This window comes from Podarcis raffonei, chromosome 11, assembly GCF_027172205.1.
Source record: "Podarcis raffonei isolate rPodRaf1 chromosome 11, rPodRaf1.pri, whole genome shotgun sequence".
In the NCBI taxonomy this organism is placed as follows: domain Eukaryota; kingdom Metazoa; phylum Chordata; class Lepidosauria; order Squamata; family Lacertidae; genus Podarcis; species Podarcis raffonei.
This window is the reverse complement of record NC_070612.1, coordinates 24255862-24274172: the sequence shown is the minus strand read 5'-3', so window position 1 is coordinate 24274172 and position 18311 is coordinate 24255862. Positions and strand designations below refer to the sequence as shown.

The 18311-nt window shown below is 42.3% G+C and overlaps 1 protein-coding gene across 8 annotated transcripts in view; it reads left to right on the top strand.

Annotated features, from left to right (window-relative positions):
- Nucleotides 1-18311, top strand: part of PDE4D (phosphodiesterase 4D) — a 634082-nt gene that overhangs the window by 410790 nt on the left and 204981 nt on the right. Inside the window, exon 1 of one of the 8 annotated variants that reach the window (XM_053408758.1) lies at nt 1279-1641. The exons of the other annotated variants lie outside the window; for them this stretch is intronic. Coding sequence (XP_053264733.1) covers nt 1517-1641 — 125 coding nt within the window. The 5' untranslated portion in view covers nt 1279-1516. Of the gene's footprint in view, nt 1-1278; nt 1642-18311 lie in introns of those variants that run through there. 8 annotated transcript variants of the gene reach the window in all.

The window sequence follows — 18311 nt, the reverse complement described above, 5'->3', positions numbered from 1 at the left end:
GGACAACTGACACAAACGTTTGGCACCTCTCCTGTCCTGTTATTTCAGTGCTGTTGCCTCCTGTCCCCAACAACTTTCCAAAGCAACTCCCATTGGAACATAAGCAGACTGTTGAAGCAGACCAGCTAAAGGTCAACCTAGCCTGTTTTCCACAGTGACCAATCAGATGCTTATGGGAAGCCCACCAGCAAGGCAGGGAGACAATAGCTCTCCACCCCAGTTGCTTTCCAGCAACTGGTATAAAGTGAAATGTTGCCTCTGAACCTGGAGGTTCTGCTGAGCCTTTATTCATTTATTTCTAAGGGGCATGCATAAATATTAAAACGCATACAGTGGATAAGATAAAATCAATAATAAAAACAGTTTCCTTTAAAATGTCTGGTGAAATGGAAAAGTCTTGAGCATCTGAAGTTCAAGAGGGACACATTATTTCCCACCAGCCTGCTGGGACGGAGGTTCTAATAATTCAGGCCTGCAGGGCTTGCTCTTGTGTATAGGAAAGCTCCTTATATTTACAGCAGGAGCCCATGAAGTGAAAAGCCTCCAGCTCATTCACCCTTCTTCACTACAGCTGTCAAAATCGAGAAGAGGCTCCACGCAGGTGCCTGTAGCAGCTTTTCCAGCCACTGGCTGGGATAGACTTCGTTCAATGTGGAGCCTTATTCACAGGCTCCAGCGTTTTAAAATCTAATCTAGACATCTTGCTTTTAGTTTGCTGGCTGCTGAGTTGGGCCCATGCAATGCGTTGTTGTCATTTTTACTATAAATATTAACTTCTGAGTTTACATACAATGTGAGATAACTGTATCATTTGTTTTCAGCATATTTACATGGTGTAGACATGTTGCAGAGAGCTACAGTTGGCCCCAACTCCCTGACCAGTTGGTATTGCGTGCATGTCACAGGGGAAATATCTTTCACCCTTTCACACATTAATATGGTGAAACCAGACAGATGAGCTTCTCCAGAAATGTGAAGCAGCCCTAATATATCATCTGCAGTTTTACTGTTCGCCATAGCTTTCGCATGTAGATGGACTGAGCTGAATTTTCAAAAGAGATCTGAAGAAGAGATTTGCAAGAAAAAGCACCGATCAATTTGAATAAGTGATTTCTCTTTCACCGGGGGAGAGCGTCATCTGAGTATAAATAGTCCATCTCGGCCACCTATTGCTGCACTGTAATTGCAGGGAGCGAGTTTTCAGAGGCTGCATTTGCAGTTGAGCAAGCTGTGCTCAATGTCTGCTGGAAGTGGGGGAGTGGAACTAAGCTTCTGGGAAGCTTTCCATTTTATTGGTTCAACCCGATTGCAACTCGACTCTGAATAAATGCAAGCCACTGCCTGTCTATCAGGGTGAACACAGCAGCCGGAGAGACCAGGACCTTTTACCTTCCAGACAGCCAGAGCACAAAGCTACACCTGAGCTGCCCACTGGAGTTGAATCCATTTCCCCAGATTTCCCAGGAATGTGTCCGTTTTGCCTTTAGCTTTCCTTTACAGCTTGTACCTGGATAAAATGAGTTTGCCATCCAGCTGTGAGCACCTGACCCTGGAGAAGGTGGCCAGATTTCGAAGTGCCTTCATTCACGGATCACCCTATGCTATTAACAAGCCAATTGATATTAAACAGCAAAGGAGACGGTAACTTGGCGTTTTTTCCTGTTATTTTTAGCAAAATGACACACACCCCTCCCTCCTTTTCAGTTTACTGCTTTGTAATCTTTACTTACAGGGGAAGGGAGGGCTGTGTGCATTTGTGAAGAGAGGCATTGTAGCTACCTCTACTGCATATATTCCTTGATTACTTTTAAAAGCTGAAATTGAAAGTGTATGTGGTTTGAGAAAACAGCAAAAAACCACTCTGTTTTAAATGCACGGGGGTAGCAGTTCTGCTCAAAGTAAATACAATTGATAGGTGCAATCTGGCCATCAGGTATGTGTTACTGATTTGAATGGGATTTATGCATCAGTAATAGGAAAAGAGTGATAGTCAAATGTAATAACTGGTCATTGCTCTCACTCATTGTGTTCACGCGTCAGCTTCTTTAATGTGTATTTTTAAAGTAAAAGGAGCATTGCCAGGAACCTAGGAGCTGCACAACTAATTCAGCATGCCCCAAGAAGGCTTTTGGCGTAGGATCTTAAAGCAGCACTAATTTTGAAATAGAAGAGACTCTTAAAAGTACTTTGTGATGAATCATTATTACTACTACTAGCAGTATTGTTATCACTGTTGTTGGTGCACAAGGCACTTTTCAGTTATGTTAGTGGCATAGGCAGGTCCTGGCTGCCAGCAGCCTTGCAATATAAATCAGACAGTGATATAATAAGGGGTGTGCGCACACGCATGCCTTGTTCAAAGGGACAATGGAAGCAGGAAAGTTGCCAAAGTTGGGTCCACCTGTAGCTATTGATTCTTGGCCCAGAAATATAAAAATGAAGTCTCCTGTCAAGCAGAAGAATGAGGCAGAAGATGCAAGTCCAAATCAATGAGTCCAATGTTCAACATAGTTAGGAAAGCTGTGAATGTTCCTTGTACTGTTCTTGGGTCTGAGAAGTACTGAACTCAGGGGCACTTTTATAAGACCCATGTACCCTGGTGAGAAGCCCCTGCCCTTCCTGGAAATGGCAACATGTTAGGAAATGCACAAGTTTGCAACCCCGTAGCATGCTTTTTCCTTATGCTTAGTCTTCCTGTCATGTGCTTTGTACCTTGCAAATTGGCCATAGGACAAGGGCACTCTTTCCCCGACATCACTGCTGAATTCACTTCAATTTTGGGAGTGGGTTTACTTTGCTTCCTTTTTACAAAACCAAGCCAGGCATGCTCCTCTCTTTGAAGTCTCTAACTTCAAGGCAGGGATGAAGAACCCCAGCCAATACAGCCAACGGCCAGGGATAATGGGAGTTGTAATCTAGCAACTGCGGGTTTAAGGTGTGCTTTAAGCTGTGTACTCCTCAAAAAGAGTTAATGGAGAAACACTTTTGCAAAGAGGTCTGCGTAAGGCCACGGGAACCTGCAAGGTGTTCTGCAGAGGTTTTCAGGCTACAGTTTTCAACAGCTCCAACCAGGATGGCTAATGGTCAGGGATAGCATGAGTTGTAGTCCAACAATATGTCAAGAGCACTATGTTGGCTACCCCTCCTGTTAGGGATTTTGTAGGTAGGTTTGTGCAGTGTCAAAGAAAGAAGAACTGGGGGAGAGCCATGCATGATCAGACCGAAGGTCTGTCTAGTCCAGCACTCTTTTAATTTCCAACGGTGCCTTGCTAGGCACTTGCAAGGCATGTTAACGTCCCCTAGCCACATCTGCTCTTCAAAAACTGAGGTTCCAGCTAGCTATCAATGACCAGTGTGGTGTGCTTGTTAGAGTGTTGGGCTAGGACCTTTGAGACCAGAGTTCAGATCCCTGCTCAGTCATGAAGCTCAGTGGGGCCAGTTTCATTTTTCACCCTAACCTACCTCACAGGGTTGTTGTGAGGATAAAATGGAGTCATCAAATCATAGAATTGTTGGAAGGGACCACAGGGGTCATCTAGTCCAACCCCCTGCTGTGCAGGGATTTTTTTTGCCCAATGTGGGGCTTGAACCTGCAAGATTAAGAGTCTCATGTTGTACTGAGCTATGGAGAGTGGAGAGAACCATGTTCGCCACTTTAGCTCCTTGGGGAAAGGTGGGATAGAAATGTAAATAATAATTAAAATAATAGTTTATAATAAAAATGTCCATTGGTAGACGTAACCTCCATGAATTTTTCTAATCCCTCTATTAAGCCATCTAAGCCAGTGACTGCCATTAATGGTAATGAATTCTCTAAGCTGGCTATGTGTTGTTTGAAATAGTACCTCCTTTTGTCCTGTTTGTTTGTTTAAAATTTCATATACTGCATTCTCTGCCAAAGACATGCTACTCAAAGGCACCGTACAACATAGCCGAACCAAATGCAATAAAAACATCCCAAAGACACAATAAAAATAGAAGTCAGCCAGCATAAAGCACAGCTAAAAAGATCCCAGCAGAGGGAAACCACTTTTGAAAGCCATTAACCAGCCCAAAATGTATTCTGGAAGAGCTATATACTAGTCTTCTGGCATTTAGTACCCAGCTGGGCTTCCCTTGGCAAAGTGTACCATGATGTAGGTGCCACCAGGAAGAAGGCATAGCTCCAAATCCTTGCAGTTGTTACTTCTGGAATATGGGACAGAGCACTGCTCTGAACCCACTGTTGTTCTATTCCATTGAGTGTCCCTGACTTCAACGATTATGTGAAAGGGAAGACAAATTATTTCTGTTCACGCTCTCCATATCATTCATAGTTGTACAAACTTAATTGTAGAAACATAGGTAAAGGACCCCTGGATGGTTAAGTCCAGTCAAAGGCGACTATGGGGTTGCGGCGCTCATCTTATTTGCATATGGATCACTTTGTTTGCTCAGAAATCCTTTCCTGCTCTACATTTTGTTTTTATGGACATAGGATAGCCAGATCCATTCACAGTATTCCAGATGTAGACCTGCTGTTTATATAATGGCATTAGGATATGACTGACAGTAAGAGTTCTTCAGTCCCTTTCCAAATAATTTCTAACGCTGAATTTGCCTTTTCAGCTGTTACCACACAATGGTTGCATTTGAATGTAACAATGAACTACTGCGCCATACTAGGGATTACTATGATAATGATGATGTATTGAATCTATATACTGCCCTATACCCGGGGGTCTCAGGGCAGCTGACATTTTCACCCTGAAGGCTGTGTTCACCCTTTGCCACCCTGTGTGCCATTGGTGGTATGGCCAAAAGTGGGTGTGGTCACCCCAGACTTTTGCTTGTGTGCACAACCGCACACAACCACACAGACCCTCCTCGAGGCTTGTATGTGTCACAGAAAGCCATAGTTTCGTGTTAACACAAAAATCAAGTCACTGTTGATGTTTTCAGGGAACAATCTACTATGACCCCAAGGTCCTTTTTGTGGGTTGTCACAACCAGTGTAGACCTCTTCTATGGCATGGTGGTGGTGTAATAGGAATAAGTTCATTTCAGCAACCTTGAGGAAATACAGGTGTTGTGCACCATCAAATTAGCTTTTCTTACTTTAAAAAGAGTAAAAATTCTCCGGAAAGCCAGCAGAGGAATGGGACACACCTTTCCGGGGTGAAAGGAGGTGGCAAAATTAGCATTCAAAATGGCAGCTGGGTCTGATACTGAGAAGGGAGGCAGCAGGAATGAGATCAGGGACAGAGAGAGTGGGAGCAAGAGTGGAAATATTCTGTTCAATTGTAATTACCCGCTGATAGCGGTAGAGCTGGCATTCTTCATTTGGTTCATATCATCTGCTATGGCTTTCTTTCATGACCTCAGTGTCCGTGGCTATGAAGAAACAGCACTCAGACCCTTGCCAAGCATATTCATTGCTTAGGAATGTTTTGTGATAAGACCAGTCCCTGTTGAAATATAGCTCAAAATGCTTTGGCCTCAGAGTTCTACCCAAGTATTCTGTTGAGGTTTTTCACAAAGTTGCATAAAGTGGAAGCTCTTCAACACATGGGTTCCATGAATATACGGAGTGATCAGAAATCTGGATTGACACTCCAGAAGGATTTCAGTGTAGCATTTCAAAAAATTGCTACTGTTCCTGCTTGATGTGTCCAGATCTGACAACTTCAAGATTTTAGGGTGCATTAAGATATTAGATTTTCTGTCTTAGAATCATAGAATTGTAGAGTTGGAAGAAACCCCGAAGGTCCTCTAGTCCAAGCCCCTGTGGTGCAGGAATCTGAACTAAAGCATCCATAACAGATGGCCATCCAACCTCTGCTTAAAAAGCTCCAAGGAAGGAGACTCCACCACCTCCCAAGGGAATCCGTTCCATGTCGAACAGCTGTTACCACCAGAAAGTTCTTTCTTATGCTGAGTTGGTATCTCCTTTCTTGTAACATGAAGCCAGTGGTTTGGGTCCTACCCTCTGGAGCGGGAGAAAGCAAGCTGGCTCCATCTTCCAGGTGACAGCGCTTTAACTATTTCAAGATGGCCATCATATCACTTCTAAGTCTCCTCTTATCCAGGCTAAACATTCCTAAATCTTTCAACCATTCGTCATAAGGCTGGGTTTTAGACCCTTAATCATCTTGGTTTCCCTCCTCTGCACTTGTTCCAGCTTTTCAATATCCTTCTTAATTTGTGATGCCCAGAATGGGACACGGTATTCCAAGTGTGGTCTGACCAAGGCAGAATAGAGCGGTACTATTACTTGATTTAGATGCTATACCTCTGCTGATGCAGCCTAGAGTAGTGTTAGCTTTTTTTCCTTCTGCATCTCACTGTTGACTCATGTTAAGCTTGTGGTCTACTAAGACCCCTAGATCCCTTTCACATGTACTGCTGGCAAGCCTGCCCACCCCCCAATCTTATATCTATGCAGCTGGTTCTTCCTACCTAAGTGCAGAACCTTGCATTTGTCCCTGTTGAAATTCATTTTGTTAGTTTGGGCCCAGTTCTCCAATCTGATAAGGTAAATCTTGAATACCAGTTCTGTCTTAGGTGACACTGGCTACCCTTTGAAAGTTGCCCTCTTCCGCATTAAAACAATTAATGCAGATAAATGAAAATGCAGTCGCATTACCAACTTGTATATTATGAGTATCATTTTTAGTCCAGATCATGCTACAATTTGTCCTTCCCCTCATTATTGTTGAAATAGCAAGTCACACTACATTAAACAAAAACAAAAACCCACCCTCAGTAACATTTAAAGTTAGAGGATGTGTGTGGACCTGTGTAAATACTACACAAGTTGGGGAAATATTGGTCAGGGCTGGTTCAAGTTTAGAGAGGGTGCTTGGCAATAATAATAATAATAATAATAATAATAATAATAATAATAATAATAATTTATTATTTCTACCCCACCCACCTGGCTGAGTTCCCCCAGTCACTCTGGGCAGCTTCCAATGAAAGATTAAAAATACATTAAAACATCAGTCATTAAAAACTTCCCTAAACAGGGCTGCCTTCAGATGTCTTCTAAATGTCATATAGTTGTTTATTTCTTTGACATCGATGGGAGGGTGTTCCACAGGGCGGGTGCCACTACCAAGAAGGCCCTCTGCCTGGTTCCCTGTAACTTCGCTTCTCACAGTGAGGGAACCGCCAGAAAGCTCTCGGCGCTGGATCTCAGTGTCCGGGTTCAAAGGTGAGGGTGGAGACACTCCTTCAGGTATACAGGACCTGGCAAAGTGTCCTCTGATGAATTGCACCCCCCTCCCCAAGTCTGTGAGCCCACCAATGGGCTTGTGACAGGCAGCAGCAGCTTCCACTCAGGGCTGAACCCAGGCGCTACTGCCATTTTAAATTCCCAATTCACAGGGAGGGGGCAGAGCACATGTCACTAGAGCCTTGGCAGCCGACCAAGGCTTGCCCGCTGATGATGCCAGCATGTGGACAGAGCGCCACAGCCACATTTCACACTAAGTGGCCTGAAAAGGCTTGAGCATGAAGAGCAGCCTTCTATTTTTATTCCATTTTAAAATGTGAAAGTGCTCCTGAATAACAGCAGACTTTCAGAGAAAAGGCCCTGGATACAGTCAGCATTATTTCATGCCATCAGTCTGCTCATTGTCTTGCTCAATTGGTAGCTATGGAAATGAATCAACAGTAATGGCCTATTGGTGGGAGCTAGGACCCAAACTATGGCGTGTCTATTAGCTGTGCCTTAGTGCCTCTAAAAATAGAAAGAGATAACAAATGGGGCCCAACATGCTTCCAGCATGTGCCTGAGCTTGTACATCATGTTCTGAGAAATAAAAATTTGAAAATGGAAGCTCTCAATGACATCAATACAGTTGATTAGAAACAGATTGGGGGAGTTTGTGTTGTTCCAATGCAAGTGCCCTGCTTTCCCCCCAAAATCCCTCTTAGTTTATTAGCTGCAGGGGTGGAGATTTCATATCTTCTCTTGACAGCTATACTGGCTTGTCTTTACCAGTTTTCTTTAGGTGAATGGTAGAAATTTAGGAAAATAATAATAATAATTGTACCCCACCCGTGTGACTAGGTTGCCCTAGGCACTCTGGGCGGCTTCCTATATAAAAACATAATTAAACATTTTAAAAACATCTCTATATAGCCCCCTTGTACAGTGGTACCTCAGCTTACATACGCTTCAGGTTACATACGCTTCAGGTTACAGACTCCGCTAACCCAGAAATAGTGCTTCAGGTTAAGAACTTTGCTTCAGGTTGAGAACAGAAATCGTGCTCCAGCGGCGCAGCAGCAGCAGGAGGCCCCATTAGCTAAAGTGGTGCTTCAGGTTAAGAACAGTTTCAGGTTAAGAACGAACCTCCGGAACGAATTAAGTACTTAACCCGAGGGACCATTGTACTGAACAGGACTGGTCCTACTGTTAGGCAAAGTGAGGCAGCCACCTCAGGCAACTAATTTTGATTGCCACAAAAGGGCAGCAAATGCTCCATTATTTAGCTTATTATCATTGCATTTTTATAGCCGGAGGAAGACAAGTCACTCATGGGATTTTTCTGCCTCAGGTACAAAAATAACTTTGCCTTGGCTACTAAGCACCTTTACTTGCTTGGGAGGGAGAACCATTTGCTGCTGTGCCTCAGGCAGCAAAATGCCTTGAGCCATCCTTGAATGCTGAAGATACAACTCTTTATCTTTTGATAAAGATGCCTCAGGTGTATATTTTTGGGACCCAGTGTGTTTTTCTTGCAGTGTGTGCAGTTCTTTATATTTGAGAAATTAACAAAATATCTTGACATACATCATCAAAGTCATCATGACCAGTTTATTTATATGTCACCTTTCCACGAAAAAGGGGGAAAGAAATCATGCTCAAAGTGGCTTAAAACAAGGAAAACAGCAATGCACCCCAAAGTCAACAATCACAAAGATCAATTCAGAATAATGGGAATACTAAAACAGCAACATATAAAACAACAGCATCTTGATACTGTAAATGCAACAACATGATACCTCCTGGCAATACAAAAAATAGCAAGTTAGAAGGAAAACATTTTTGTTCTATTCCATTGAGAGCCAGTGTATATTATCTGGAGCAGAGCAGTTGTCCCATGTTGCGCCAGATAGCTAATTTTTTTAATTGAATATTTTTTGTCCACCTGTAAAATTCAGTAACAGTCCCAAAGTGGGCAAGAATAATAATATACTCTCTCTCCATATTAAACAGAATAATTAAAATCATAAAAGTAGGAGACTGAAATGGCTAAAGATTTAAAAACACAGAGGAAGCAGTTAAAACAACAGATTTAAACCACCCAGTTTTATAAGCCGTTGGGTCATTCTGTAAAAAGAGTACTGCTACTAATACTGAAGTGCTTGGGCAAACAGAAAGTTCATACCGTGATGACTAAAGCTTAATAATGAGGGTGCCTGATGAATCTTCTCAAGAGGAACATGTCACCTAGAAAAGGCCATTTCCTTGCTGCTGCTCCAAAGATGGAAGCCCTCAGAGGAGGTAAAAGGTAAAGGACCTCTGGACAGATATGTCCAGTCAAAGGTGACTATGGGGTTGTGGCACTCATCTCGCTTTCAGGCGGAGGGAGCTGGCGTTTGTCCACAGACAGTTTTCCACCTCAAGTTGCCAGCATGACTAAACCGCTACTGACACGTGGAGGACCGTGATGAGTGCCAGAGCACATGGAGATGCCATTTACCTTCCTGCCGCAGTGGTGTCTATTTATCTACTTGCACTGGCATGCTTTCGAACTGGTAGGTTGGCAGGAGCTGAGACAAGGCAACAGGAGCTCACCCCATCATGTGGATTCGAACTACCGACCTTCTGATGGGCAAGCCCAATGGTTTAGGCCATAATGGCACCCACATCAGAGGAGGAGATGTGATGAAAATCTCAATTCTCACACAGATTTGTGTAGACAAAGCCATATGTGTCTGCATCTTCCAGTCACACCTGGGCCTTGTCAACATTACCCCAGCCATGTTGGAGATGCCTACCCATGAGCAGCTCCTATGCAGCAACACAGGAGCAATGTTTAAATTGCTCATGGTGTGTTGGCTGATTGCATGGGGCTTTCCCATGAAATTCGTACCTTGAAATGACAGTTCAGCGAAGGAAAAGCCCTGTGATTGACCCTTTCCCATTTCGTTGGGTTGTTGAAACATGACTCCTGAGTGATGCAGGAGCTTCTCACAGAAAAACAACTCCCACAAATTAGGGCAACATTTAAAAGGTCCTATTGTTAGAACAGGTTGTATGATTATGTACCACGCTTGCAGCAGCCAAACAGTGAGGAAGCAGCAGCAACAATACCATGCTGCCAAGGGTAGTGTGGGCCTCTTAGTTTTATAGCCAAGCCATATCCCTTCCTTTAGTTGTTGTGAAGGTGGCATCTTCTGTGTGGTAAATGTGGCACAGCTGAACCACTGCAGCCTGCTTGTCTTTCAGATGAATTACGGTACCCTTGTTGCTACTTGACTTCGGAATGAGGGCCCCATTCCATGAGCTTTAGATTGGGCTGCCATTGTTCTCCTAAGGTGGCCACTTCTGCATAGGCAAAGAAGTGGAAATGCAACACATAAAAAGAAGCAAGAGGTGATAGGTTTGCATATAAACTGAGGCTGGCTCCTGATAAGATGGAGATTCTGTTCACGGGTGGTTCCGGGTCTGGGAATTAGGTGTAAACCCTGTTCTTGGAGGGCTTGCACTCCCGCCTGAAGGAACTGGCTCACAGTCTGAGTGTACTCTTGGGTTCCAACCTGTCACTGCAGTCTCAAGTTGCTTCTGTGTCCAGGAGTACGTATGCCCAGTTTAGACTGGTTCACCAGCCATGGGTATTCCTTGGCCTCAGTTGTCCATGCTTTGGTGACCTCTGCTGTAATGTGCTGCATGTGGGGCTGCTACTAGTGTAGAAGGTGGCTTCTAGTTTGCTTGAACAGTTGGATGCAGCTCAGTGGGACCATGAGTTACTGTCCTGGCTGCCAGAGAGGTACTGGGCCCAGGTCAAGTTATTACTTGAACTTAGGTCTTGTATTAGGCAAGCAAGGCCTAAGATAGCTTGGGATCCAAGTACCTAGAAGAGTAGAGACACCACTGGGGGTTTCCCATTTAATGGAGACTCATGACAGGACCTTCTCGGTGGTGGTCCCCTATTTGTGGAACGTCCTCCCTGGTGAGGTGCATCTGCCTCCCTCATTATTAACATTTAGGAGAAACTTAAAAACATTTCTGTTTATCCAGGCATTTGATGGTTGAAAGTTCTGTCTCTGGCAGCCCTGAAATTACTGGTTTGAGAGTTTTTAGGGGTTTTTAGCTGTTTTTAGAAGGTTCATTTTAACTGTTTTAAGTTTCTAATTGTGTTTGCTTAGTATTGCTATGTTTGCCACCTGGGACTCCTTTGGAGGAAGATGCAATATATATATTTAATAAATAAATTTATGAATATCCAAATTTATATATATATAGATGCAGTATGTCTCCAAACACCCGTTGCAGAGAATCACAAGTAGCAAGGTTTCTACTGGTTTCAGGTACTACTTTCAGGCTTCCCATATAGAAATCCAGTTGGCCTCTGTGAGAACAGGGCATTAGACTAGTTGACCCTTTAGCCTGATCCAGTGAAGCTCTTCTTACGCATTTAAGTCATAAAATATAAGAATGAAATTCCCCTTTCCTAGGATCAGTGAAGAAACTCATTGCTGCTGCCAGGTTAAAGTTTCTTAAACTATAGTTTCTTACTGCACCCTTGTGTTTTAAGTGGTGATTTTCCCTTCGGTTGCTGGCATTTAGAAAAAAAACCCCAGCAGAATCATTTATTTCGATATAAAGAGGAAATACCATTGAGTTTGGTTTTATTGCACGCACGGCAGTTTAATGTGTTGCCTGGGAACTCTTCTTGGATGAAAGATGGCATAGCAAAGAGACATTAAGCTGTTCCTGCTTGGACTTCCGGAGGCGGCGCGAAACAGCAATGGCGGTCCTCTTCAGTTGTTGAAGAGGGGCTCCGCGGAAAAGGGTCGTGCGCTGCGGCACAGCGACGACCCGTTTAGGAAAACCACGGGTAGAGTGAGCCCGTGGCCGTGGGATTCGGCGGGCACCAGGAGCGACCTCGGATACGCAGAAGGGACCCCGTAAGGGGCTCCGGAACGTGGAGGGGGTAGCGGTGCTGTGAATCCATCGCTCTTTCCGCGGAAGCGAAGCCGCGCGGCTGCTGCTGATGAGCGCTGACCTTTCTTCTTTGAACATTTGATTGGAAACAACAAACTCGTGAGTAAGAAATTTGAGGCTTTATTTGGACATCAAATTGGTGAATTTCGGCTGAAAGCGGGAGACGCTAAAAAGGAAGTCAGTCTTCCGTCCCTGTTTAAAGTACTGAGCAAAGTTTTTTTAAAGCGGAAGCGTTGAAAGGAGTTTAAAAGAAGTTGGAACTTACCCTGCAAGTTTGGATTTGATTGTGAGACTGTGCTATACCTCTCTATATTTTGTGGATTATAAAGTTATAAGCCCCAGCTCACGGGCTGCCTGGATACAAAGTAACATCAGACTGTGGCAACTGTGTATAGAGACATAAAGTTACATTGGGCTACTTTGCAGTTACAAAAAAGGAACTGTTGTTCACACCTTCGCAAAGAACCTTTATCATCTGCAGTTTAAAGTGAATTTAGAGGGTTTCCCCCCCTTATTTTGGATTTTACCATATTTGGGAATTAAATGGTGGAAACTTTTGGGGAGCTCCCCCTGCTGGATTGTGGAAATATAAACCTCTGAGAACTGCTGGTTGTTTTGGAAATCTTTTTGCCTGGATGATTGCTTTTCCCATGGGATTTACAATTTGACCTTGAAACCTAGACAGTTGTGGAATGAGTGTGGCAGGAAAAACAAGGGCTGCCAAGAAAGCAAAACAAACTGAACTATTGCAATCAACTTTGTCTGTGCAGCCACGTAGATCATCTGTTCCAATTGTGACAGGTCTGCAAGAAGGACAATTTAAACAGCCAGTTTTGGAGGATATGGCTGCAGGAGGATTAGACCCTATTTCTAAAGAAATATTGGATCAACTGGCAGCATTAAATAAGAAAGCTGATGAACAAGCGGCTAAATTTGACCAGGTTACAGCAACGATTAATAAGTTGACAGACCAAGTTGCTCAAAACACACAGGCGATAGGAAATTTTGAAAAGACTATATCAGAGAACCGAAAATTAGCTGAGGACGCAAACACGAAAGCAGACCAAAACAAAAAAAGGATTGAGGAATTAAGAGGGGAAGTAAGACCACTGAGTAGACAGGTCACTGAACAACAGGCCTATCTGTCTATGGCGGAGCTGAAAAACCGGGAAAGTAATCTTAGGATTAGAAATATTCCAGAACTAGAAAAGGAAGATTTGGCTGGCTTTTTGACTGCAGAAATATCCAAGTTCTGGGGTTTGGCAGAAGAGAAAGACTTCAAAATCGTCACCGCTTTTAGATTGGGAAGAGTGGCCAAGAAAGATAAACCAAGGGATTGCTTGATCATATTGAGATACAAGCAAGAAAAAGACAACATACTTGGCCTACATTTTAAAAACTCATTGGTGATACAGGGAAAGACAGCAGAAATCTTCAGAGACATACCAAAACAATTGTTGGACTTAAGAACTACATACAAGGATCTGGCAAGATTATTAAGAAACAACACAATCCCTTACAGGTGGGAATTCCCCCAAGGATTATCTTTTAATTTGAAAGGGAAGAAGGTGAGAATCAGAACAGCAGAAGAGCAAGAAAAATTCCTAAACGATCACGGGGAGGACCTTCGAAAAGGGACAGCAGGTACCTGGCCACCCCCCACGCCTGGTACAAAAGATCCACCTCCAGACATAGACGAGAAGGGAGACAACCCCATCGGCTAACAAGCTGATCCAGGATGTCTCTGCAGCTTTTTAGTTGGAATATCCATGGGGCAAATTCCCCTGAAAAAAGGAAAAGGATTTTTCACATTTTGAGGAAAGAACAACTAGACGTCATTTGTCTCCAGGAAACCCATGTGACTAGGCTCCACAGAAGAGTGCTAATAAACAAGCGACTAGGCCAAGAATTTATTTCATCAGCTAAAGAAAAGAAAAGGGGAGTCGTGATATATGCAAAGGAGAGCCTAGCACCAAAATTTGTGTTCAAAGATGAACAAGGAAGAATTTTGGCGATCGAAATACAATCACAAGGAGAAAAATTTTTGATAATTGGAATTTATGCACCAAATGAGGGGAAATCTGAATTTTATGGGAAGCTGCATGAGACAATGCTGGACCATATGGACTATAATAACATCATTCTGATGGGAGATATGAATGGGGTTGTCTCCACACACATGGATAAGTCACAAAATCAAAATGTGACTAAAGATGGCAGACTACCAAAGACTTTTTTTGAACTCACAGACAATATGGACTTGATTGATATCTGGAGGACAAAGAACCCCCTAGGTAGAGAGGGAACATTCTTTTCTGAGGCCCACCTATCCTGGACAAGAATCGACCAAATCTGGATATCTAGAGGACTGGCACCCAAGACCAAAAAAGTAGAGATCTGCCCTAAAACTTGCTCCGACCATAACCCCTTGAAAATGGACTTGAGACTCACACCAGCTGGATCCTTCAGATGGAGAATGAATGATGCATTGTTTAGAGACCAGGAGATAGTGAAGAAGGCCCAAAAGACGATGAAAGACTACTTTGAACTAAATTTGAACACTTCGGTGGAAAAAAAAACAATCTGGGACGCAAGCAAAGCTGTTATGAGAGGGTTTCTGATACAGCAGAATTCTATTAAGAAAAAACTCTGGAACGGTAAAAAGGACAAGATCTTGGAAAGGATAAAAGACGGAGAGAAAAAGTTGAGACTAAATCCAAAATCAAAAGAAGTTTTGAGAGAAATAAAATTCCATCAAGCACAATATGCAAAACTGATAAATCAAGAAGTTGAATGGAAAATCAAACAGATGAAACAAAGATCATTTGAATCGGCAAATAAATGTGGGAAGCTGCTATCATGGCAGCTGAAAAAGAGACAAAAACTGAACTTTGTTACCAATCTAGAGGTTGAAGGAGAATGTATTCAGAAACCAGAGGAAATTAGAAAGTGTTTCCAGAGATATTTTAAAAAATTGTTTTCCCAAGGACCCCAAGTGGAGATTGAAATAAATAAATTTTTAAAAAGCTATGGCCTACAAAAACTAACACAAGACAAACAAACTGACCTGAATTATAAAATAACCCAACAGGAAATCGAAAATGCCATTCAGAACATGCAACTAGGCAAATCCCCGGGCCCAGATGGACTTACCTCCAAATACTATAAGATATTGAAGGAATACCTGACTCAGCCATTGATGGAGGTATGTAATCAAATTATGGAAGGGAAGGGGGCACCAGAATCGTGGAAAGAGGCATTCATCACTTTGATACCAAAATTGGAATCTGAAAAGACTCAACTTAAGAACTACCGTCCCATCTCACTCCTAAACGTGGATTACAAGATTTTTGCTGACATTTTGGCAAATAGATTGAAAAAAGTCTTAAATGGAGTTATTCATAAAGACCAAGCAGGCTTTCTCCCTGGCAGGCATTTGTCAGATAATACTAGGAACATTGTTGACGTTCTGGAACTTCTACAGACAAATTTGAATACAAAAGCAGTTTTGATATTTATAGACGCGGAGAAGGCCTTTGACAATATATCTTGGAAATTTATGAAGAAGAATTTGGAAGGGATGGGAGTGGGAAGGGCGTTCCAAAATGGCATAGATGCAATATATTCAGAACAAAAGGCTAAATTGATAGTAAACAATGTGGTGACAGAAGAGTTTAAAATTGAAAAAGGAACACGACAGGGGTGCCCCCTATCACCCTTGCTATTTATTTCTGTCCTTGAGGTTTTGCTAAATTTGATCAGGAAGGATCAGCAGGTGGAAGGAATACAGGTCGGAGGAAAACAATATAAACTGAAGGCCTTTGCAGATGACTTGGTTTTGACATTACAGGAGCCGGTGTCCAGCACAAAAAGAGTATTGGAATTAATTTCTGAGTTTGGTCGGGTGGCGGGATTCAAGTTAAACAAACAAAAAACTAAGGTTTTGGCAAAAAACTTGACACCTTTAGAAATAGATGGGTTTCAGAAGGAAACAGAACTAAACGTTGTTAATAAAGTGAAATACCTGGGGGTCAACTTGACTGGGAAAAATTTGAATCTGTTTAAAGATAATTATGAAAAATGTTGGTCTGAAATTAAAAAGGATCTAGAAATCTGGTCAAGATTGAAACTTTCCTTGTTGGGAAGAATTGTAGCAGTAAAGATGAATGTATTGCCAAAAATGCTGTTTCTGTTCCAGACCCTACAGATCGTGGACAGAGTGGAATGTTTTGGAAAGTGGCAGAGGGACATTATGAAGTTTGTCTGGCAGGGCAAAAAGCCCCGAATAAAATTTAAAATATTAACAGATGCAAAGGAAAGAGGGGGTTTTGCCCTGCCGGACTTAAGGTTGTATTATGAAGCTGCATCCCTCTGCTGGCTGAAAGATTGGTTTTTGCTAGAAAACACTGATGTCCTAGATCTGGAAGGGTTCAACAATGCTTTTGGGTGGCATGCATATTTGTGGTACGACAAGGTAAAGTCTCATAAGTTGTTTAAAAACCATATTGTAAGGAAATCTCTGTTTTCTGTCTGGACTAAATACAAGGACTTATTTGAAAACAAGACTCCGAGGTGGTTATCACCGATGGAGGCTAAAGCCACAAAAATACTTAATATGGGGGGTGGCTGGGCAAAATACTGTGAAATAATAGAAAGAGTGGGTGACACTTGGAGGTTGCAGAGCTTTGAAAAATTGAAAGGGAAGGTGCGAGACTGGTTTCACTATGCCCAAATTTTAGAGATCTTTAAAAAAGATAAAAAAATTGGTTTCCAGGTGGAAAAATCAAAATTAGAACTAGAATTACTTGAACCTAAGACGAAAGTGCTTTCAAGAATGTACAACTTGCTGCTTAAATGGAATACTCAAGATGAGACAGTCAAATCAGCCATGATAAAATGGGCACAAGATATTGGATACAACATTATGTTTGAGGACTGGGAAAGGTTATGGACCACCGGTATGAAATTTACGGCATGTAGTGCCTTAAAGGAAAATATTATGAAAATGATGTACAGGTGGTACATGACCCCAGTCAAACTTGCAAAGATATACCATTTGTCTGATAATAAATGTTGGAAATGTAAGGAGGCTGAAGGAACTTTTTACCACCTCTGGTGGACATGCCCGAGGGTGAAGGCCTTCTGGGAAATGATTTATAACGAGTTGAAAAAGGTATTTAAGTATACCTTTCAGAAGAAACCAGAGGCCTTCCTCTTGGGCATTGTGGGCCAGAGGATACCTAAGAAAGACAGAACCTTCTTTCTATATGCAACGACTGCAGCAAGAATTCTCATAGCTAAATACTGGAAGGCACAGGAGCTACCCACACTGGAAGAATGGCACACACAACTGATGGACTATATGCAACTAGCCGAAATGACTGGCAGAATCCGAGACCTGGGAGAAGAGGCTGCGGAAGAGGATTGGAAAAAATTTAAGGACTATTTACAAAAACATTATAAGATATATGAATGTTAAAAATTTGCTAAGGTTTGAGGTAAATATGCTTCAGTATTGAAATTCGGAGTTGATAGAAACAAAGTTAATGATTGAGAAAAGTTTTAATTTCAGAGTGAATAATTAGATGAAAATACAAAAACACAGGAAACAAGGTATTAATTTGCTGTTTATATTTATTATAAAGAACGCAGGGATGGAGGAGATGGGGAAGTCCAGTGGATGATGAAAAAAAAAAAAAAGACTTCGAAAAATGAATTTTTTCTTGTTTAATTTCTTTTTCTTTCTGTAAAACCGCTTTTGTTGTGTTATTGATGATGGATTTAGATTCTGGAAAAAAGCAATAAAAAAATTTATAAAAAAAAAAAAAAAATAAGCTGTTCCTGCTTGCGGTTCTTAGAAGCTTCTATGTTGCTTCATAATCTAGTGGTGGTGAGGATCCATGTAGCTTTGTTTCCCCTGTCCATTTCAAAAAGCTACCTTTGGACTTCAGGCATGCTGGTTCTTGAAATACAATGTAAATCAATAAAAGTAATTCCAAAAGCTGACTTGTTAACTTGTAAGATCCATACCCCAAGCATTTTTTCTCCTACCACTCCCCTAGACCCCACCAACTTTTGACGGCAGTGGCAATAAGAAAAACTGCTGGGGTGAATGGAGAGTGTAGATTGCGCTCTCTCTCTCTCTCTC